Source organism: Saccopteryx bilineata, chromosome 4, assembly GCF_036850765.1.
Source record: "Saccopteryx bilineata isolate mSacBil1 chromosome 4, mSacBil1_pri_phased_curated, whole genome shotgun sequence".
In the NCBI taxonomy this organism is placed as follows: domain Eukaryota; kingdom Metazoa; phylum Chordata; class Mammalia; order Chiroptera; family Emballonuridae; genus Saccopteryx; species Saccopteryx bilineata.
In genome coordinates, this window is record NC_089493.1 from 276,806,806 (window position 1) to 276,829,851 (window position 23,046).

The 23,046-nt window shown below is 39.1% G+C and overlaps 1 protein-coding gene across 8 annotated transcripts in view; it reads right to left on the reverse strand.

Annotated features, from left to right (window-relative positions):
* Positions 1 to 23,046, reverse strand: part of MRTFB (myocardin related transcription factor B) — a 309,731-nt gene that overhangs the window by 51,772 nt on the left and 234,913 nt on the right. For all 8 annotated transcript variants that reach the window (XM_066274807.1, XM_066274805.1, XM_066274810.1 and 5 more), the window contains 2 exons: positions 2,766 to 2,831; positions 510 to 565 (listed from right to left, as the gene is read on the reverse strand). In XM_066274807.1, coding sequence (XP_066130904.1) covers positions 510 to 565; positions 2,766 to 2,831 — 122 coding nt within the window. The remainder of the gene's footprint in view (positions 1 to 509; positions 566 to 2,765; positions 2,832 to 23,046) is intronic.

A 23,046-nucleotide genomic window follows, 5' to 3' on the forward strand; every position in this document is an offset into this window, starting at 1 on the left:
TGCCTCCTCTCCTCTGAATAAAATAATAATAATAATATATATAAATTTGGTGTACAACTGTGATGGAGTCAACTCAAAGAATACAGCAGTGTGGAATTCAGCCTTAGTCTCCTTTGGCCAGACTCTCCTACCCTTGGTCAAAGTACAGGTAACACAGCAGGTATGTGTTCGCTTGCTGGGTAACAAATGGCAGAATTACTCCATTATTATTCTAAAAACTGAGGTCATGTCCCGAAAGCAAGAAAAGAAGGATGATTTGTCCTTTATATACTAAATTAGTCACTAGTTTTAAAAGAACAAAATTTGAGGATCATGCATTTTTAACCAACCTCCAAGATAAAACTACCCACCCCAGACTGTATGTATTACTCAGTATGCCGTGCCTCCTGGAAATACACTGCATTTGCTCTTTGGACGTATTTGGGAGTAAGACTGCTACTTGTCCACAAGTACTTTGAAATAAAAGAGAGAAGCAGAGAAGTAGAACATTTTAAATTGAGATTTCTTACTCTGGCTCGTTCCAAGCTTTTTATCTGCTCATGGAATGCCGCTGGGCTCTTCAAAGCTGAGAGAGGAAAAGAAATCAGTTCCGTGGTATAAATAAAAAAGTTAGTACTTCAGTCAAACATTGCGGTCTGTCTTGTTGATGTTTAGTCTTAAGGTTATTAGTTTGCATCTACAGTTCCATTTATTTACTAATTCCTGGAGATCTGAAAAATTTGGAACTTCAATGTTTCAGAATTAAAATTTTGTAATTTCACGGGAACATCTCAGATCTTGCTCCCCGGCATATTTTGTCAGTTTGGCTCAATTTTTATAAACTCTTATAAAAAAGCTTTTTAAATTATGTGTTTGATAAATAAAACATGTTAACATTTAAAATGGAGTTGTATACATAATGGCAATAAAAATACCAGGTCAGACTAATTCCAAAATTACCATCACCAAGGGAATTTTTTGATAGTTTCTTGATAGGCCAGCCTTTGCTTTTAATGGCCATATAACTACTGGGAAAAGCCCACGCGTCCTCAGGACATTTAACCTTGACTGATCCAACCTTGAATATTAGGACACTCCCTACTCCATGTCTCACAGGTCTGATTTACCATTTACTGAGAAGCCAAAACAGGCTGAGCCCAGTGCCCTGTGGTCAGTCACAATCACATTGCTGTTGGTCATCACAACAGCCTGGCAAGGTGCAAGGCGGGCATTAGCCCAGTACAGAGGAAAGGCTCAAAAAAGTATAGGAGAATGAATTTTTGAAGTCATATAGCTAGCTAGATGGTGGTCAAAGTGAGATTTAAATCTAGAATTTTGAATTGGAAAGGTTCATGCTGTTTCTACCACACCACAATGCAAATCACTTTAAAGATATAGTGATTCTATAATGTTAATGCTAGTTCATTAAATATTCCAGAATCCCAGAATGAGGGTTAACAGTGTTTATTTACTAAGCTATTATTGCCGAGAGCAATATTTCTATCAACAATCTGTGCAAAATCTTTTGTGTGTATGTCCACCACCGTCTGATAACACCTTGCACTTATAACTCCGGGCAGTCAGATGGTGTGGGTGAAACGGGGCTCGGCCTACTTGGGCTGTCATCTCCAAAACCTGGCCAGTCAGCTCTTGGTAGCATTACAGTTGTCAGCTTTGCTACTGGAAGCACTGCAAAGACTCCCAGCAGCCCTGTCCCAACAAGTTTGGCTAGGGACCAGCTTCCAAAACCAGATTACAGCTGGCTTAGTAGCGGTGTCTTAAACATCATAAGTTGATCCTATCTGATTGATCCTGTACTTAGTCAGGAATGTAGTGGTGGAGGAATCTGGCAGATAATTCAACCATTTCTGACTCTGTCACAATGCAAGCTTTAAAATATTCAGATACTCATTTAATGTCCAGAAAAAAAGATTTCAATGGGAAAAATCTACTGCAGAGAAAAAACTGTTTCTTATAAACCAAAAAAGGATTCAGAAGATGGGGAAACATAAATGCATCTTGTAATTTCTTTCTGTTTTTTTGTTTGTTTTAAGCCAAATAACTTACTTCTTGGAGAAATCAATTTTTAGACAGAATCCATATAAAAAATCCTAATAGCCTATACAAAACAATGATTCTTTCCCTCTGAAATATAACATCATCTTCAAACTTGGTGATTAAAGGTAAAGAAGACAACCAGGACAGAGTCTAAAATTAATCAAGTCTCAAAAAATGAAGGACTGAAGCTCCAAGACAGCTGGAAAGTATCGTACTTGGACAAAAAAGATTTATGAACTATAAATACAATGTTTATTAGTTCTGTAACTGAGACACACTTAATATTATAGCCCACACTAAAGCATCAAAGACAACTGATTTAAAGAATTTCAAGCAGAATAAGGTTTTGATTTAATTTTATCATGCTACTTTTGCAAGATTAAGTAACTCTGGATCTGTTATGTAAAGTGATTACTTCCATTATTTAAAACTCAAAACGTTACAGTTTGAAGAACTGATGTTAGCCCCGTTGCAGCTTTAAAGGTGTTTTTATGTATAATATAAAATCCCAGTCCATCTTTTAAGTGGCATCAGGTTTTCAAAATGTGTTTTAAATTATTCTCTTCAGTTGGTAATGCTGAAGCCTGGTTTTTCCTTATAAACTCCTCTGGTAATTAATTATGTATCGATTATAAGGATACAACTGGAAGTACAGTGTGATACAGACTCTTCTTGGACAGCCTGTTTTGCTACATCCATTAGAGATGACAAGAACATTTAAATCTTACGTGGCATGATGCCCTGGTCCACTAGCTGTTCTCTCGTCCTCCTTTGTTGCAGCCTCAGCTGGAGCACTGTGAAAGGAGATAATTACTATTAGAGTTTGGAGGCAAGTGCAGGACTCAACACTTTATTAAGCATGTAATTCATAACTGAATACTACCTGGCAGCATCCAACCTGTAAAAGAAATCAGTTCATGATTTCTGCCTGTGGGTGAACCTGGAAGTTCCCTCAGAATACTTCATGTTTAGGTAGTTTATAATCTTAACTTGATGAATAAAATGGAGTATCTGTTGTTTAAATACAATCACATAGTACTTGGCAAATGAGCAAAAATAACTGGCTCATACATTGTGTTATTTGTAGGAACAGAAATGTGAGATTCCTTGATGAATATTAACTAAGAGATAGTTTTTTTGTTAAAAACAAGCTTTAGCTCTGGCCAGACAGCTCCGTTGGTTAGAGCACTGTCCTAAAGTGCAGAGGTTGCTGGTTTGAGCCCTGGTCAAGGCACACAGAGGAACAGATCAATGTTCCTGTTCCTGTCTCTCTCCCCCTTCCTCTCATGCTAGAATCAATAAAAAAATAATAATGAAAAAAAGAAAAACCAAGTTATAGCTAAAATGTAAGGAAAGGTTGAATTATTTGGAGGAATTTATTCTATCTGGAACAAATTTTAAATCGCTTTAATGAAGGTCAACTGCATGATAAAAATTAGACCTATGAAGACAGTATTAATGACCCAAGGGAAAATTTCTAAATTAAGAATTCAAAGTTTAATAATCTTTTCAGAAACAAAATACTATCTCTCATTCTACAAGTTCTAAATTGATCGACACATTATTTTAATAAAGGGGAAATAAACCATTAGAACTTGTAGAAAACAATGTATACATTATAAAATATGAAAATCTAATTTGCCAATTTAATCAAAATAATTTTCCCCCCTCAATTTCTCAAGTGGATTTCTTTCATAGCATTTCTATAGTTTTAGCTGGGAAATAAGCCAATTTCAAAAGAGAAATATAGAAAGTAACTTTGAAAAATACTTTCCTTGGTTTACCTTATATTAAAATTTAAGTTCCCACTTTTCTTTTTCTTTTTTTTTCTTCAGTGAGAGGAGGGGAGACAGAGAGACAGACTCCCACATGAACCCCCACTGGGATCTACCCAGCAAGTCCATTAGGGGGAGATGCTCTGCCCATCTAGGGCATTGCTCCATTGGTCAGCAACCAAGCTATTCTTAGCACCTGAGGTGGAGGCCATGGAGCCATCCTCAGTGCCTGGGGCCAACTCGCTCCAATAGAGCCAGGCTGCAGAGGGAGAGAGAGAGACAGCAATGAGAGAGGGAGAGGTAGAGAAGCAGATGGACACTTCTCCTGTATGCCTTGACTGGGAATCAAACCTGGGACATCCACACACCAGGCTGATGCTCTACCACTGAGCCAACCAGCCAGAAATTTTTGTTTCAAACCCTGGATGAAAACCAAGTTTAGAATTATTAAGTATCTGCTTAAGGGATGTCAATATGCCCCCCCCCCCAAATAAATAAATAAAAAATTCCTATGTGTATTTCTTAAATGTAGGGAAGGAAGATAGAAGTGTCTAGCACGGGGTGATGGCTGGAACAGGAGCTGGCTTAGACTGCTCTCTAATGAGACCAGGTGCAAATGCAGCGTATGTGGTGGCTCCCACTTGCAACAAACTCAAGGTCTGAAGATGCAGGGCCTGTGGTCCTCATACTTTGCCTTTTGCTTGCCCTTGTACTGACTGTAGAGCAAAACACAATCTTAGACATACTTTAAAAATAGACTAGACTCTCAAATAACTTTTAAACATATTTTTAAATTCATTGCTAGATATGAATGTCATCCTTTATCAAGTACTGAAAAAGAATGTTTTTGCCTCTTTTCAGGGCCACAGGATCACAAAGCTTCACGACATCCTATTTAGAAGAGAAGCAACTGACGTAAGACTCTACTACACAGGCAAAAGAAAAACTTAATGGGTAAAAAATATTATATGCATGTTTCTCATATTAAAATGCTTTGTGATACTTTGGATCCATTATGCTCTAACACAAAGATCTTCTCCCTGATAACTTACAGTTTATTGAGCATAGTACGTTCCCACTGTACTTTACTAGGAACAAAAGTAACCAAGGAGTTGATCTGTGAATCAGATAGAACCCAAATGGCTGCATATTCTAACATCTTGTATGAATGCTAAAGTTAATGCTTGTCTGAAAGGAAGATGGTCCTATGCAAGAGGCAGAATCCCAAGAAAAGGAATACTGAGAGGAGAAAGGGTCAGAACAATCTCCAGTTCAAAGGCTGACGCTTCTGGAACATGGCAGTCCTCATCTGTTGGAGAATCTCTAGCAGTATCTTTCCATTCTCCTGAGGGAGTCCTCAAGAAAGGAGTAAAATAGAAAAGGTAAAGAAAACATCAACAGCCCCCTTCTTTGGTTTAAACAAACAAATAAGCAAACAAACAAAGCACCATACTTGTGAGACAAATGTATCAAACACAATATATGTTTCTGGGTCATGGTGTCTTGGAATAATGGATACATTTGCAACAGATTGAGTAGCAAACCAACACTAAGGACAACAGCTTGTTAGTCTTGAAGCATCTCCTGAGAGTACACTGGTCAGCTGCCCTCATGCACTTTGATAGCAACCTTATCAGCATCTTTGATTAGAAATTACACTTTCATGCTGACGTGTAAAGGTATCTGCTAACACAAGGGTAACACAAAATTAATGCATGTCACCAATCACCAATTGTTAAAATAAGACAAAAACCAAACGCAAATCCCTTCTATCCAGTTTGATGGCAAAACAGTCGATCTGTCTTGTCATACCACTTGAAGATAGGATAGCAATCTTCTCAATCAGTGCTCTCCTCGTTGCCTGTATAATCTTTCAACGAAGCACTATCATTACACTAGACTATTACTTAAAAAAGTATGGCAGGCAGCCTTCCCAGGCATGCTTATTTATATATTTATTTTAAATTTTATGTATTGATTTTTAGATAGAGGGGGAGAGGGAGGGATAGAGAGAGATAGAGAGGAGAAGCGGCAAGCATCAGCTTGTAGTAGTTGCTTCCCATATGTGACTTGACCAGGCAAGCCCAAGGTTTCAAACCAGTGACCTCAGCATTCCAGGTCGATGCTTTATCTACTGCGCCACCACAGATGAAGCGGCATGATCATTAAGATATTAGGAAGAACATGAATGAAAGAGGAGGCCTATCATTAGTCATGTTGCTAACACTGTTGATGAGCCTGCTTGATTTAGTTTTACTCTACACCGAAAGATGGGCAGTACTGGGCACATATTGAGTATGAGGCACAATGGCCCACTAGAGACTTGGGTACATTGCGACTTTGGGTCAATGTTAAAACACAATTATAATATTCATTCATATTAAGTATAATCAGTCACTCACAACTTGAAGGAGGCTCTCCTAAGAACAACTAATAGTTATAAAGAATACCAATCTAGGCCCTGGCCGGTTGGCTCAGCGGTAGAGTGTTGGCCTGGCGTGCGGAGGTCCCGGGTTCAATTTCCGGCCAGGGCACACAGGAGAGGCGCCCATCTGCTTCTCCACCCCACCCCCTCTCCTTCCTGTCTCTCTCTTCCCCTCCTGCAGCCGAGGCTCCATTGGAGGAAAAGATGGCCCGGGCGCTGGGGATGGCTCCTTCGCCTCTGCCCCAGGCGCTAGAGTGGCTCTGGTCGCGACAGAGTGACGCCCCGGATGGGCAGAGCATCGCCCCCTGGTGGGCATGCCGGGTGGATCCCGGTCGGCGCATGCGGGAGTCTGTCTGACTGCCTCCCCGTTTCCAGCTTCAGAAAAATACAAAAAAAAAAAAAAAAAAAAAAAAAGAATACCAATCAAATAGGTACAGACTCATAATTCTAGGAAATATCAAACTTCCTTTTAGTACTAAACACTCACCACATTTGTAAAGAAAAAAAATTACTATATAATAAATGACAACTGATATTTGCATCTTTCAGAATGTCAAAGCCCAGGAAGAACAAGGCTCGAATTATGTAAACAGTTTAAATGTCCCACAGCACCGGAAAACTAGAGTTGGGCAGATTTCGGTAGTGCTTATCCAGGACTGCGAAGGGAGAGGACCAGACTCTCTTAATGATCAGAGGCTTTCACAGTTGTGGGATCAAGATGCTTTATCAAGTTTCCCTGGGACCCTTACGAATTAAGCCTGGAGACCATCTTCCCCTCTTTGTAGCCTCCACATTCACATAGCCTCTCTGTATGGAAGAAGAGAAGGCTCCGATCACTGAATGCTACTTAGCCTGTTGCACACAGTTATAGTTTTTTATTTTTTTAAATAAAATTTATTGGGGTGACTGGGTAATAGAAATATATAGGTTTCAAGTGTACAACTGTGTAATACACTATCTGTATATTGTTTGTGTGTTCACCACCCAAGTCAAGTCTCCTTCCATTCCCACAGATCCCCACTTTACTCTCTCCTGCCTCCCCCCACCTCCTTTCGTTCTGGTAATAACCCTCCTGTTGTCGGTGTCTATGAGTTTTTTCTTTGTTTCATCCCTTTACCTTTTTCACCCAGCCCCCAGCCCCTCCCCTCTGAAAGCTGTTGGTCTGTTCTCCATTCCTATGAGTCTGTTTCTATTTTGTCAGTTTACTTTGTTGACTCGATTAAGAACAATGAATGAACTGGTACGGGGCTGATCTCTGGAAAACCCGACACTGAATATGTTGACAAGGCTGCAGCTCTGAAAACTGAAGACTAAGTACCGGTCCAGCACGGCGTTTCTGTGGCGGCAAATGGGTAGAAGTGGTGTACAGCTGCCTACGCAGACAATTTCCGGGGCAGCAGCCTCGGGTCTGAAAACTGAACCCAAGAGCGTTCTCCCGTGGCGCCTAGTTGAGTTGATGAACTGTGCTACTGGGTTGACACAGTGTCCATCCCAATTAGTTAGTTGCCAATAATTACACATAAGAAAAGAAAATATGTAAGTCTACCGAATTCTCAGGGAGAAAAAGTTCAAAACACTGAGTGAGCGGCTACATCTTTCAGAAAACCAAGGACATAGTAATAGAGTTGAGATAGAGTTCATGTTATAACTGCTCACATTTGAACATTTTCAGAAAATGTATTTATCTTTGAAAAACGTTAAACAAAAATAATGCAACTTATGGTCCTAAGTCCTTAAGTTTAACAAGTTTGGGTTTAAACTTGTTTAATTTTCTCCCCAAAAGCAGGGCACATAAAGTGTATATATCGCATTATACAGCTAGTGGTACCTTGAGATACGAGTTTAATTCGTTCTGTAACCGAGCTCATAAGTCAGTCAACTCGTATATCAAACAAATTTCTACCATTTTAAATAACTGAAAGAGAGTTAATCCATTCCAGCCCGGTGAAACATCCCCAAACCATCCTAAATTATGTAAAAAGACATGTTTTTAATTGAGAAACACACATGTATACTTTATCAATGCATAACAAAATATACAAAATAAAAGAAAAAAGTGTTAAGTACTGTATTCTTACCTTGGAGACAGACAAGTGTGGCTAATGGAGGTGAATGGCGGAGGAGGAGGGAGGGAGGAAGGGATGCAGGCACTGTAGACACGGAAACTAAAACTGCACTTTCTTAACCTAAATGTAAACTAAAACTGCATTTTCTTTAAACAAAACTATAACTGCACTTTCTTTACTTAAAATGAAACCACAAAAACTTAATTGTAAAAAAAATGCACTTTCTTAACTTTAAACTGAACCTAAGCTTAACATTACATATTTTCATTTAATCATCACCTGTTTTTGCCTTTTTTGCTACACTTTTGCCACTTTCACTTGCAGGACTTTTGAATAAAAATCTATCCAAAGAGATTTGCTTTTGCCTGCCTTTTAAAATGTTACGGAAATGTGACAAACAAGTGTGATTAAAAAGTGCTGAAGCACGACCTGTTGAAACTTTTTCTGGGTGTTTCTTTTCAGTGAAACTTGAAAGCTTCTCCCATATTGCCAGCATGTCTTTAATTTCACTTGTAGAAATCACTTCCTCGGACTCTACCTCCTCCTCATTACTAATCTCTTGCAGAAGCTCCATATGTTGCATCATCTGTAGCTCCTTCAACTCCTCAGTTGAGAGTTCCTCCTCATGTTCCTCCTCAACGAGCTTGTTTACACACCCTCATCTACCTCCAGACCCATCAACTTTCCGAGGGACACAATCTCCTTCAACACTTCTACTTCGGTTTTGGTCTCCAGTTCGAATCCTTCCAAGTCCCTGTCTGCAACAACATCAGGCCATAACTTTTTCCATGCCGAGTTCAAGGTTCTTCTTGTAACCTCTTGCCATGCCAAGTCAATAATGCGTAAACATATCACGATGTTGTAATGATCTTTCCAAAACTCTTGAAGGGTTAGATTTGTATTCTCAGTCACCTCAGAGCAGCGGTGGAACAAGTGCTTTGTGTAAAGCTTTTTAAAGCTGGAAATGACCTGCTGATCCATAGGTTGCAAGACTAAAGTCATGTTGGGTAGGAGGTAGAGGACTTTCAAGAATTTGAACTCATCGAGAATGTCATCTTCAAGACCAGGTGGGTGGGCTAGAGCATTATCAAGGATTAGTAATGCTTTCATCGGGAGTTTATTTTCTTGAAGATATTTCTTCACTGCAGGACCAAAGATAAGATTTAACCATTCAATAAAAACCTGCCGCATAACCCATGCCCTAGCATTGGTGTGCCACATAACCTGAGGTTTTTCTTTAAGAATCTTGAGTTTTAAATTGAGGATTTTCAGAATGATACACTAGCAGTGGCTTTACTTTACAGTCACACAATGCAAGGGTCAGATGGTCCTTCATGGGTTTATGGCCTGGCAATTTCTTCTCTGCGGTGATGAAAGTCCTCCAGGGCATTTTTTCCCCCCAAAACAATCCTGTTGTCACAGTTGAACACTTGTAGCCTTTGTGATAAGCGCAGCAAAACGTGCGATGTACTCCTCAGCTGCCTTAATGTCAGCACTCACAGCTTCACCATGCCTCACAACCGGGTGGATGCCAGATCTCTTCTTGAAATTTTCAAACCAGCCGTGACTTGCCTTAAACGTATCTTCTGCTGCTTCTTTTGAGGTTGATGGTTCTTTCTTCTTCAAGTCGCTGTAAATAATACATGTCTTTTCACATATTACAGTCTCCGTCACTGTATCTCCTGCCAGCTCTTTCTCTTTCACCTACACCAGCAGAAGCTTCTCCATTTCCTCATGGATATTTGTCCTTAATTGGGACAGAATTGTAGTTCCTTTCACTGGATTTGCACTTTTGATGGCATCCTTTTGTTTAAGGATGGTACAAATTGTATATGTATTGCGGTCGTACAGCCTCGCCAGTTCAATCACTCGTACATCACGCTCATGTTTTTCTATTATTTCTTGCTTTACTTCTATTGACATCATTCTCTTCTTCTCACCACTATCCTTTACACTCACTTTCTTTGGCCCCATGATAGCACACAAAAAAAGTTAGTAAAAAATACAAAAATGATGCAAGAACAAGTACAGCACACAAGATTCAACTTGATTCTGTGGGTAACACGTGAGAAAGAATGAGATGCTGGTGTTGTGCTGCCGATACTGGACCCATGCGCCAATGCACCAACTAGTGGCAGCTTCCCGAATCACGACCTGTATCTCGAAATTTTGCTTGGAACTCGAACGAAATTACGAACTGAGTCGCAGCTTGTATCTTAAAAAGGTATGTTGGTCTGCTCATATCTCAAGGTACCACTGTACTGTCTTCTCCATGCAAAGACAGTTTCCACAAGTTAAGAATTCTACAATAGCTCTGTATTCCTGATGCTAAAACTCACCCCTGACCAGGCAGTGGCACAGTAGATAGAGTGTCGGACTGGGATGTGGAGGACCCAGGTTCGAGACCCCGTGGTCACCAGCTTGAGTGCGGGCTCATCTGGCTTGAGCAAAAAGCTCACCAGCTTGGACTCAAGGTTGCTGGCTTGACCAAGGGGTCACTCGGTCTGCTGAAGGTCCACGGTCAAGGCACATATGAGAAAACAATCAATGAACAACTAAGGTGTCACAACATAAAACTGAAGATTGATCTTCTCATCTCTCTCCATTCCTGTCTGTCTGTCCCTGTCTATCCCTCTCTCTGACTCTCTCTGTCCCTGTAAAAAACAAAAAACAAAAAAAAACTCACAAGAGGCATGCAAAGGGCCCTCATCCTTAGGAGGAGATGAGGTTCTAGAACAGCGGTTCTCAACCTGTGGGTTGCGACCCCGGCGGGGGTCGAACGACCAAAACACAGGAGTCGCCTAAAGCCATCGGTAAATATTTAGGTGACCCTGTGTTTTGGTCGTTCGACCCCCGCCAGGGTCGCGACCCACAGGTTGAGAACCACTGTTCTAAAGCCACTTGCTTATCATATATAAATATATGTATCACATCTTTAGCCTTAAGTCCAAGGCTTTTGTTTCTTATTAAAAAAAACCTCTGCACCTATTATAAAAGTGATGGATGTTTCCTATTCCTACGTAGTCCATAGAAAGTAAGAAGATTCATTTCTTTGTGTGGAAACAATCATACATACTACTTTATATCCGCTGCATTTAGAGAAAAAAATTTTAATTGTTAAAATTTTCCTAGGTGATTACATTCCAACAAAGAGAAATGCATATAATTTTGAAAATTCTACTTAGTATTTTCCTTGTTAGAACAGAAAAACAATATTGTGTCAACAAAAGTGTTTGGAACTTGCTCTTTTTATATACAGGAAAAGGAAAAATTTGATTTTAACTACCATTCCAAAAAAATGAAAGGTAGCTTATGTAATGGTAAAGATAAAATGTCTTTCTTATTCAGCATTATAAATAGTTCAGATATTTCAAACTATCTTTTCTTAGTTCCATTCTCCTGCTTCTTAAATGGTTTTAAGTGCCTTTAGAACAAAAATTTTAGGGTTAGTTTCCAATATGAAAAACCTTAAAATACCACACTGTCATTCACATAATACTTATATTCCACTTCAAAATTTCCAGCTGCTTTGTGAACCAACGTGATGTCTATTCTTTTTTATTTCTGTAAGTAGAATGTTTGAAATGTTTCCTTAATATGACATAATTAAAGTGCTTTTTCATGCTAAAGAAAAAAACATATTATGCAGCATTTTAATAATATATAGCAATTTAGCATGAATTGAGTAAGCCGAAACAAAGCTCAGTTTTGGTGCAGGGGGGTGGTAGGGGACATCTGAGGGCTGTATATTATAAAAACAAGGCAGAAATGACACTTTCTGGGAAGCAGTATGGCAGGCAGCCAAGGTCTTGGAAATTCTTTATAAATAGCTAGTTATGGGATATGAAAACGGGTGGGTTGAAGGGGGAGGAGAGATAAGCAGCTGTCTGCAAGCTAGTGAGAGGATCCAATGTATATTACTTAATAATAAGACGCTGGACAGAAAAATTGCAGAATCATGAGGGTGTAAAAAACAAAGAAAACGAGCAGTCAGGTGATCGCTGGGTAAACCAGAGGTAAAAGCAAAGATGGAAAACTAAGAACACTCTTGGAACTGACTACGTATTGACTCTGAAGGCAGTACTAGGCAAAAAGACCCTGATTTCAGGGTTTGATAAAAAATATTTTCAGACAGATGTTTGAGTAGAGAATAAAGTGATTGGCTGGCAAAAATTGATTATGCATTGTGTAAATAGTGTTAAACCAGGAGCTTGATCCCATAAAAACAAGACAATTTAGGAAAGCCCACATGCTCATGTTATCTTTTGAACTTAGATACAGGAGGGGTTAACCGTCCCCTCGGTAACTCAGGACAGTGAAGTCTGCGGCCCCACTCAATCCTGGTTTCAGTGTTTTCATCAAACAGCAGCTCAGCAGTAATGTTTACAGTTGCATCCGTTTGTTCAAGTAGGGCAGTATCTTAAAAATGTATATTGAAAGGGCGAATAATGAACTACTTTTCCTCTACCTTATAAATAAATGTTAAACTACTATTATTGTTACAATTACTACTATTATTTCAGATACTTGCTGAAAATAACCACTTTTTTCAAATATAAAACTATAAGACTTTTAAAGACTTCTTTTTGCAAAATTGTATAATTTATTATGAAAGCCTGATTTATCTCATGCTGACTCAAAGTTATAAATGCTTTTAATTATTTTAAAAAGGAAAAAGTATTAATACTTACAATTAAATCAGTTGACAAAGCTTTTAGTGACTTTAGATTTAGTAGTCAAAATTTCAAACATAAGTATTCTTTTTCTTTTTTTTAAATTTGAAGAGGAAAACAACGCTTGAGAGGCTTAGTAACTTACCCAAGATAAGATATTTTTCTTTTCTTTTTTTAAAGACTATTTTTTAGAGCAGTTTTAGGTTTACAACTAAGTTGAGAAGATACAGAGATTTCCCATATACTTCTGCTTCTATACATATAGAGTCTCCCCCATTATCAACAGGATTCTTAAAAAAACCCATAGTTCTACAAAAACTCACATGTTCATAGTCCTCTGCTGTGTATGGTTTATTTTGCAGTTAAAAGGTAAGAAGTTACATCCTGAAGGGTTTACTTTTGGGTCTGGGACTCAGAAATACCCTACTAGATAGATGTACCACTAATGCCTTTATTTAAAAATCTATGTTTAGAAAAACTTTTTCTAATTATTTGTAAAATAACAGTGACACATGCAAATAAAAAAAAAAGGCATTAAGAAGAAAAGTGAAAGTCGGTTCATGCCAGCCTAGACTTCCAGCCCTTCTCCACACAAGGTAACTGCTGTTAAATTCTAGGGCTCCAGAGAAGGTTTTGTGAATATGCTGACAATATTAAATATAAAATATGCAAAGGAAATACATGTGGTGGGATGACACTAGTCATGTAATTTGTAGTTTGCTTATAAAACAACAACATGAAGTCTAGCTCATTCTTACTGGGTGTATTTAATGGCTGTATCCAACACATGAATATAATGATTAAGTTTTGAGACTTTTTTGCTGTTATAAACAAGGCTGCAGTGATTCTCCTGGTTCCTTTGTGGCATCCTTTCATTATATACACACATATATACACTGCACTTCTAATAATGGGACACTTACATTTTTTTTTATTTTTCTGAAGTGAGAAGCAGGGAGGCAGATACAGACTCCTGCACACGCCCGACTGGGATCCACCTGGCATGCCCACTAGGGGGTGATGCTCTCCCCATCTGGGCTGTTGCTCCATTGCAACTGGAGCCATTCTAGTGCCTGAGGCAAAGGCCATGGAGCCTTGGCTGCAGGACAGGAAGAGAGAGATAGAGAGAAAGGAGAGGGGGAAGGGTGGAGAAGCAGACGGGTGCTTCTCCTATGTGCCTTTACCGGGAACTGAACCCTGGACATCCACATGCCTGGCTGACGCTCTACCACTGAGCCTACTGGCCAGGGCTGACACTTAAAATTTTGACAGGAGCACTCTGCAAACCAAGTGGTTGTGCCAATCTATATTCCCACTTACAAGGTAAGAGAGTACCCTTTTGTTCATCCCTTTCCCACAATGTGCATCATGTTATAAAGTAACTTTAAATTCATCTCACCTTACCTGGACCTGGCAATATAATGCCCCCCAAAATAGTAAAATTTGGTATAATAAACAGTAGAAGACCAAAAGATATCAAAGGGATCAGTAAGGGTGATGGGGCTGTTTTTGACTGGTTGTCAGAAACTCAGATGAAGCTTTGTTTTGTAAATTACACATTTATAAATTTGGTAGAAGTTTTCCTGATATTCCAGGGTAGAAAACTTAAGAATAAGCCTTCTCATTGTTTCCCTTAGACTCCAACACAGCTGAGAGATATAATGGCTAGATTTGAGATTTCTTTCTTTTTTTTTTTTTTTGACTTTTCTGAAGCTGGAAACAGGGAGAGACAGTCAGACAGACTCCCGCATGCGCCCGACCGGGATCCACCCGGCACGCCCACCAGGGGCGACGCTCTGCCCACCAGGGGGCGATGCTCTGCCCATCCTGGGCGTCGCCATGTTGCGACCAGAGCCACTCTAGCGCCTGAGGCAGAGGCCACAGAGCCATCCCCAGTGCCCGGGCCATCTTTGCTCCAATGGAGCCTTGGCTGCGGGAGGGGAAGAGAGAGACAGAGAGGAAAGCGCGGCGGAGGGGTGGAGAAGCAAATGGGCGCTTCTCCTGTGTGCCCTGGCCGGGAATCGAACCCGGGTCCTCCGCACGCTAGGCTGACGCTCTACCGCTGAGCCAACCGGCCAGGGCGAGATTTCTTTCAAATGAAACCAACAGTATGTGGTAAGGGACTGGATGTTGTGTTTGGAAGAGAAAGAAATACAGGTGACTGCTGGGTTTCTGACTGAAGCGCCCAAGTAGACCATTTACTTCAATGAAGAGCACAAGTTGGCCACTAGAGAGTTCCGTCTTGGACATGTCTGAACTGGAAGTGAAGATGTGAAAGTGACAGCTGGCTCTAGGGGCCCGGATTTCAGAAGGTAGGTCTTAGCAGGAGATTGAAATTTGGAAGTTGTCACTTATGTAGTATGAAGTCAGAGGGGTTTGCCGAGGTAGAGAATATAAAAATGAAAGGCAAAAGCAGCCTGGAGTGTGTTCTTAGAAAAGTTAACAATTAAAAGCCCATTTTTAGGTCTGCCAGGGGATGAAGATCCGACAAAGAAGTCAGAGGAGGCAGCCTGGGAGGAGGAGCCTGCGGGGTCACGTCAAGTGTTTCTACAAGGGGGTTACGATCCACAGAGTCACTTTTTGGAGTGATGAATGGAAGTCACACTGGAGGAGATTAAGGAACAAAGGAGGAGCAAGAGTATGAATGACATTAATGGAAATACTTTCCAGATGTTGCCTATGAAGGGTAGGAAAGAGGGTGAAAAGCTTGAGAGGGTATGAAACTTCAGACTGGAACATATTTGAGCAAGTTTCTAACCAGTGAAGAGCAAGGGAGAGGGAAGGGGAAGGAAGAGAAAGGAAAGGGAAAGGAAGGGAAAGAACAGGCATGAATGAATATGGATGAGAATGGACAAGAGACTAAGAGGCAGGCAGCAGGTCTCCTGAAGGGGCAGGGGCACAGAGCACATAAGGACAGCCTTTGCTAAGAGATAATTCCTCCATCACAAGAGAAGGGCAGGGTGGATTGCATATAGCTGTAGAAGAGTTATAGATTTGATCTGGGATGTCCAGGGATTTCCTAAATAATGGCTTTTATTTTCTCAGACAAGGAGGAAGAAGGGTCATCTGTTGAAAGTGAAATGAAGGAAAAGTTAGTTTTGAGGCCAGTGAAGAAGGTTTAAAATATCACTGAGACTGCGAAAAGAAAGTTGAAAGGAAACATGGTTACTTATTACAGAAAAGCTCCAACTGTTCCTGGCCGGGGGGCTCAATTGGTTAGTGTCGTCATAATACGCCAAGGTTGCAGGTTCCAACCCCAGTCAGGGCACATACAATAATCAACTAATGAATGCATAAATAAGTAGAACAATAAATCAATGTTTCTCTTTCCCTTCCTTTCTTAAAAATCAAATTAAAAAAAGAAAGGCTCCAACTAATAATGACGACAGTTTGGGGGAGAGAAGTCGGTTAGGAAACTAGCAAGTCACTTATTAGCTCTGAACTGTATCACTTTTAAAAGAGAAGACCACAATATACAAAATTAGAACATTTGGCAGTTCTTTCTAAAGCTCAATATGTAAAATTTTTAGTTAAGAGCAGTTGCAGCCCAGCAATTCCACTTCTAGGTGAATTGAAAACCGATGCCCAAACACCTACATGTACACACATGCTCAAAGCAGCACTATTCACAATAGCTAAAGGTGGGAACATTCCAAAAGGTGAGAATAGATCAACAGACGCATGGTTAAACAAATGTGGGCCATCCATGCAATTAAATGTTATTCAGCCATAAAAAGAAATAAAATACTGATACATGCCAACACATGGATGAACCTGAAAAACATTATACTAAGTGGAAAAAACCAGACACACAAAAAAATCACATATTATATGATTCCAGATATGTAAAATATCCAGAATTGGTAAACTCACAGATGGCTCAGATTGTTGGTTGCCAGGAACTGGGGGGAAAGGGGCATCAGAATGAATGCTTAATGGCTACAGGGTTTTCTTTTAGGGTGATGAAAATGTTTTGGAACTAGACAGATGTGTGGTTGCATAACACTGTGAATATACTAGATGTCTCTGAGTTATTTGAAAATGGTTAATTTTATGTTATGTGAATTTTACTTCAATTAAAAGAAATCAATTACTAGAATAGACTTTAAGAAACTAATTACATAATAATTAGATTTCCTTTTTCCCCACCCACCCTCCCTCTACCACCGTAATTCCATTAACCACAAATGGTGGCTTCGTCTTTTAATGACTTGATAACTACAAAAACAACTATATTCCTGGTCATACTGAATTCTAGCTTTTGTTGGGGGTTTTTCTGGCTTGTTTCCCCTTCTAGACCTCATCATAACTTCTAACACTGTCTACAATGCTCACCATATAGAACTTTTAATAAACATGTTTCATTCAATTTTGCATGGTATATTTAAAGTATATAACTGAGTTATTATTTCTAAGGGAAGAAAATACTATGCCAAATTTAAGAATAAATCACCAAAAGGATTTTCCATGGGCAAGCGATGATCACAGGCTGGAATCAACGCTGTTTTGTTTTGTTGTATGAATCTGAGGCTCAGATTCTGGTAGACCAGAAGATAAAATCTATGTCGTTGTGAAGGGTAAACAAAGGAAAAACTGTAGATACTAATTTCTTTCATCTCCACTTATAATTCATGTGAAATTCACTCTGCATTAAAGGAGAGAAAAAAACTTAAGCACTCTCATAGGTGATAAAAATTAGCAACCAAAGATTACAGACCTTTGGTTGTATTTTCAGGGGTCTAATCTGCTAATTAAAAAATAAGGTTCCTCAAGTAATTTTAAAAATGGAAAGCAAAGAGGCCAAAAATAAAATGGTGGTTTGTCCTGTTAAGAGCCTGGCTATCTGCACTGATTAAGCAAACTTCCATCCCCACTTCCTGTCTGAAGCACACGCCAGAGTTACAGTGTGCACGTCAATCTAACCCCGACACACGGCGGACAGCAAACAGCATTTTCATCTGAAATTTCAATACTACGATTATTTGTCATTTAAAAAAGAGAGAGAGAACATTAAGTTAAACAAAAAATTTACACAAATTAATGTTGGAAAAAGGCCTTAGACTACATAGAAAATACTGCCTTTCATCCTAATGTCAGGAAGTCTACCTCCTTATGAAGCCCACTGGGGTGGGGAGTGTGGGGGAGAGGAAGGTGGTACAAACTGTGGAATCCTAAACCACCCGCCTCCCTTGCTGTGAAGGAGGTCACAGTCTTGAGTGCAGGATTTACTCTATTAGGAATTAAAGAGCAAAAATGAAGTAAAAACTAAAATGCTAACACTCCGGGCTAACACACCGTAGGCTTTCTGCATTAATCTGCAGCATGAGGTCAGGAAGACAATGTTTTCAACATAGTGTCTTGGAAATTTACAGGCACTTTGATAACTCTGATTGGTTCCTGCTCTGTTACCATAGAAACAGACTGCTAAAAATGGGGCATTTTTCTTTAAACTGATCATACCTTCACACAAATTCCCTTCTCCTTTTTGTCAAAAGTTGGATGAATTTAAAGTATGCTTCCCGTGGTATGACAACGTGATGTCAAGCCAGGGGCCTGGTGCAGAACAGAGAGATAACATTACCCTGTGGCAGACACACAGAAAGATAGTATACATGTATGAACTTTAAAAAATCTCATTTGGTTAAAAAGTAGTACACATAAAGTACACAGTGGAATAAATGAAAGTATAACACAAATAAAGAACACTTCAAAAGCAAAATCATCCACTTGCCTGATCACCAGCAATGTAAGGAGCTGAAAACAACAATTTGTTTTTTTCATAGTTTTTAATCTGTAAGAACATGCTGGTTCTGCACCCGAACTTCTAGATTTTTTTTTTACTATATATGATTCTAAAAGAAGATAAGGTTTATTTTCCTTATTTTGGGGGGCAATCAGGAAGTCTACAGTACTAGAATTCCAGTGTGCCTCTATAGGGAGAGGAATTTACGAGTTAAAGCTTTTTCCTAATTCCTCTGAAATGGGGAAATGTATGCAGTGCAAAAAGATTCTGAAATGGCTTAATGTAAATTCCTAAGGGAGGCTCCCTGAAGAAAAGAACAATTAACAATGAAAAAGAAAAATAATAGGATGTTTTTTACCTCCAAATTTTCACTTCATCCTGGCTCAGTATTTCGGTCCTTCTTCCTATTTTGTGGATTCAGGAGTGGGACACACACACACACACACACACACACACACGTGCACGCTTGTGTACATGTAGACATATATACATTCATATACATACCTACACGTCAATGTGCCCACCAACCAAAATATATATAAAGAGATCCCTGAACTGTAATAACTTGTGTGCTATCCTAATACCATAGCAACAGTGCATGATGGTGCAGGGGGAAGGAGTTGTAGTTGTTCAGGCCAATGGGGTGGGGGTGGTGTGGGCGGGAAGAGGCATTCTGGGAGAGAACAGCAGTGGGGGGAGGAGAGAGAAGTACCACATGGTTCTGGGAGAGCGGCAGGGCCTCACTCAGTAAAGGGGACCAGGGTGGGTAGGTAGAGGTCAGCTGCTGGCTGTCTCTACTTGAGTAAAGATTTCTACAGAGACTGTATGAGAATGGGTACCCATGGTGAAATTTATGAAATTACTTTTGAGGCAGAACTGACAGATTTGGTAATAGGTTTGGTGATAATGAGGAGGTCAAGAAACACTCTCATTTAGCTTCCTGGTGTAAGCCAATGGGTAGACAGAGGTGCCATTAACTGAGACAGGAAACTGTGAGGAGTATGTTTTAATAGAAGTAGTAAGGGGCTCCTGGAGACATCAGGGCTGTAGGTGACCATACAGGTCTGGCACACAAGAGACAGGCCTGGCCCTCACAGCTTGTCATTCCCACTCTTTTGGACCAAAGTATACATGGTTTCTTCTGTTTCTCTTTTATATATGTGTGTGCATATTTTAACTGCATATTATCATTTAGTTTCATGATTTTTAGGTTGAGAGCTCCCTGAATGCTGTGGCTTACAGGTTTACTACTTCTGCCATGCTGCTGTGTAGAAGCACTCAAATTTCTGCCAAATGAACTTATTTCTAATAAAAAACTAAATTATATAATGTCATCTCAAAAGTAGCATGTGATCACAATGAATCACGTCTGGGAAGAGGAATCTTTTATCTTTTCCATCACACCTATATGATATTTAAATTTCTTATAAGGATCATACCTTATTTTTCAAATGTCTTTTTTAAAAACATTTAGTGATACCTCACTTGTACATCACGTTCAGTTAGTAGAACACTGGCAAAAAACAAAGAAGGAATTCCAGAGCAATCAAAATAGATGTTGCAAAGTTCATGTGTTTTACTTATAGAGGCTTTGTAGTAGGCTTTACTTCAACTACTTGCCTGTTTCTCCCACTATAGCTCAATACACTGTAGTTGAATCAACAACAGAATCAGGATTCCACTATTTAATTTTGTTAACTTGTTGCTTACTTTAAAGAAGATGAGTAGCACCACATCAAAAAGGAGCACAGCCCGAGGTGGAAGAAGACAAAAATCAAACAATAATAATCATTCTAGTAATCTAGTAATGATCTGGGGATTATTCTGAGCACGGATAAACTATTTTATACACTTCAACAGTTTAAGGCAATGTTACATTACACTTTGGGCCAGCCACTAATTTGTAATTGAATTATAAATTATATCTGAAGGTAAGAGTTCAAATTATATCCTGTGTAAGAAGGCAGGGTGGGGTATAATAATCTCTAGATACTTGTAATAATAATGTGTCTATGAGATGCAGGACACTGGGGGGTAAGGTATTAAAATGATTCAAACAATGCTTCTATTTTCAAGAAATACTATGATCTATTGTAATAATGAAGATAGTACAGCTATATATCAAAATGGCAAAAGGTGAAATGCCTTAAAGAGATGCAGATCAAGATATCAGGAATATACAGGACAGAGACATTATTTTTAGCTGATAGGATCAAGTGAACTTCTTTAGGATATGGCATGGGGATTAGATTGAAAGAGACCATGGACCTGAAAAGCTGGGGTGAGAGGAACACTGAGCAAAGGCATGGAGGAGGGAAGTGTGGAGCAGTGCTGTCCAACAGAACTTGCTGCAGAGATGGAAATGCTTTATAATATACACCAGTGGTCCCCAACATTTTTGGGCCACAGACTGGTTTAATGTCAGAAAATATTTTCACGGACTGGCCTTTAGGGTGGGACGGATAAATGTATCACGTGATCGAGACAAGCGTCAAGAGTGAGTCTTAGACGGATGTAACAGAGGGAATTTGGTCATTTTTAAAAAATAAAACATCGTTCAGACTTAAATATAAGTAAAAACGGAAATAATGTAAGTTATTTATTCTTTCTCGGCGGATCAGTACCAAATGGCCCATGGACCAGTACCAGTCCACGGCCCGGGGGTTGGGGATCACTGATCTACACTGTTTAATACAGTAGCCACTAACCACATATGGCTACTGAGTAGCTGAAATCTGGCTCGTGTAAATTGAACATGGCTGAATTTCTGAAAATTATATTTCATTTTAAATATAAACAGCCAAATTATTTTAAATTTAAATTTAGCCATATGGGGCTCCAGAACAGCACAGGTAGAGTATGTATAACTTCCATCACTTAAAAAAGTTTTGGTACTTCAATATAGGAAGGTATTTAATTAATCTATTTCTCCAGGCTAGATTACTCAGAATATGACAGACGAAGATGTATCTTTTTCATAAATAGATCTACGATAGGCATGTCCCCAGTAAATCACATTAATCTACTACACTGTCTACTACGCAATGTACCATGGACTGTCACATTCTTTATCTCAACTGTTATTTACTAGCCTGTGCCAGACTGGCATGTGGTTCCACAAATCTGTAACTTCTCCCTTCTCCCCCATGATTGAGCCACACAATGAAAGAGGCTCAGATTCCCAAGTCACTTCCTGGAGGCAACTGACTAAGATAGCTTATCCAGTCCATCTTGGACTCCGTTTTCAGCAATCACTTTGATTGGTTTAAAAAACTGCGTCTGGAGGTTGTTTGTTAGAGCAGTTAGTTTAGTTCAGGTAATTAATGCAAAACCCAGTTTTCTTTCTGTGGTATATCATTTTTACCATTAGGGAGCTTTGTACTACACTGAACATCAATTCTTCTTTACATTCATTTGCTACCATTTTGTCTTGATAAGTATGAGCTATCACTAACTGGTAGCATTGGCATTATGATTTACTACTTTAATAATGTCTCATATTAAATCATCTCAATTTATTTAATTAACCCTCAAAATTAATAACTTTTAATTCTTAAGTTGTCAATTTGGTGACCAATAATATCCTTATTCCTTATTGCTGCTCTGATAAAAGAATTCAGTCTAAGGTAAATTTCCTATTTTGAATTTGATCAGAATTTATGACATTTATCGCTATTATCACCTAAAGTAAAAAATAATTAAATTCACCAACTACATACCAAACAGGTTGGTATTTATCAAAAAGTTTACACAACCATTAACAAAACTGTGAGGTGTCATGTTTTGTTATGCAAATAGTTCTCTGGTATGAGATAACAACTACTGATAGGCAGTGGACACAAACATTTCTATAGGTATTACTAAATTTTCTTGTTAAGGTGTCACATAAACTCTTAAAACCTATGACTGTTTGCTTACAAAGTCTGTCCCCCCCCCAATAATAATTTCAGCTAACTGGTACTCTTAACAATAATAAAAATTCCAGAATACCCCAATGTAAGCAAGAACGAGGCCAACTATATGCAAAGCAGAGTGGACTTTCAACCCCTACAGTAGATACATGTCAGAACCACCAGTAAGACCAAGCTCTGTCTGATTAGAATTAAACGAACCCAAATTTATCCTTCCTTCATTACATAGAAACTTTTGAGCCAGACATTAAAAATAATCCAAGGTTGTTCTTTCAGAAAAACAAACAAAAACCAACTTTGCCAAAAATGAACGGAAAAGCAAACACTGTTGGTGTGAAATACAGTAACTATTTTGTGTTCCTTAACAAGAGGCATAAACCATTAGACATTACTAACAATCACTTACATACTTGTCT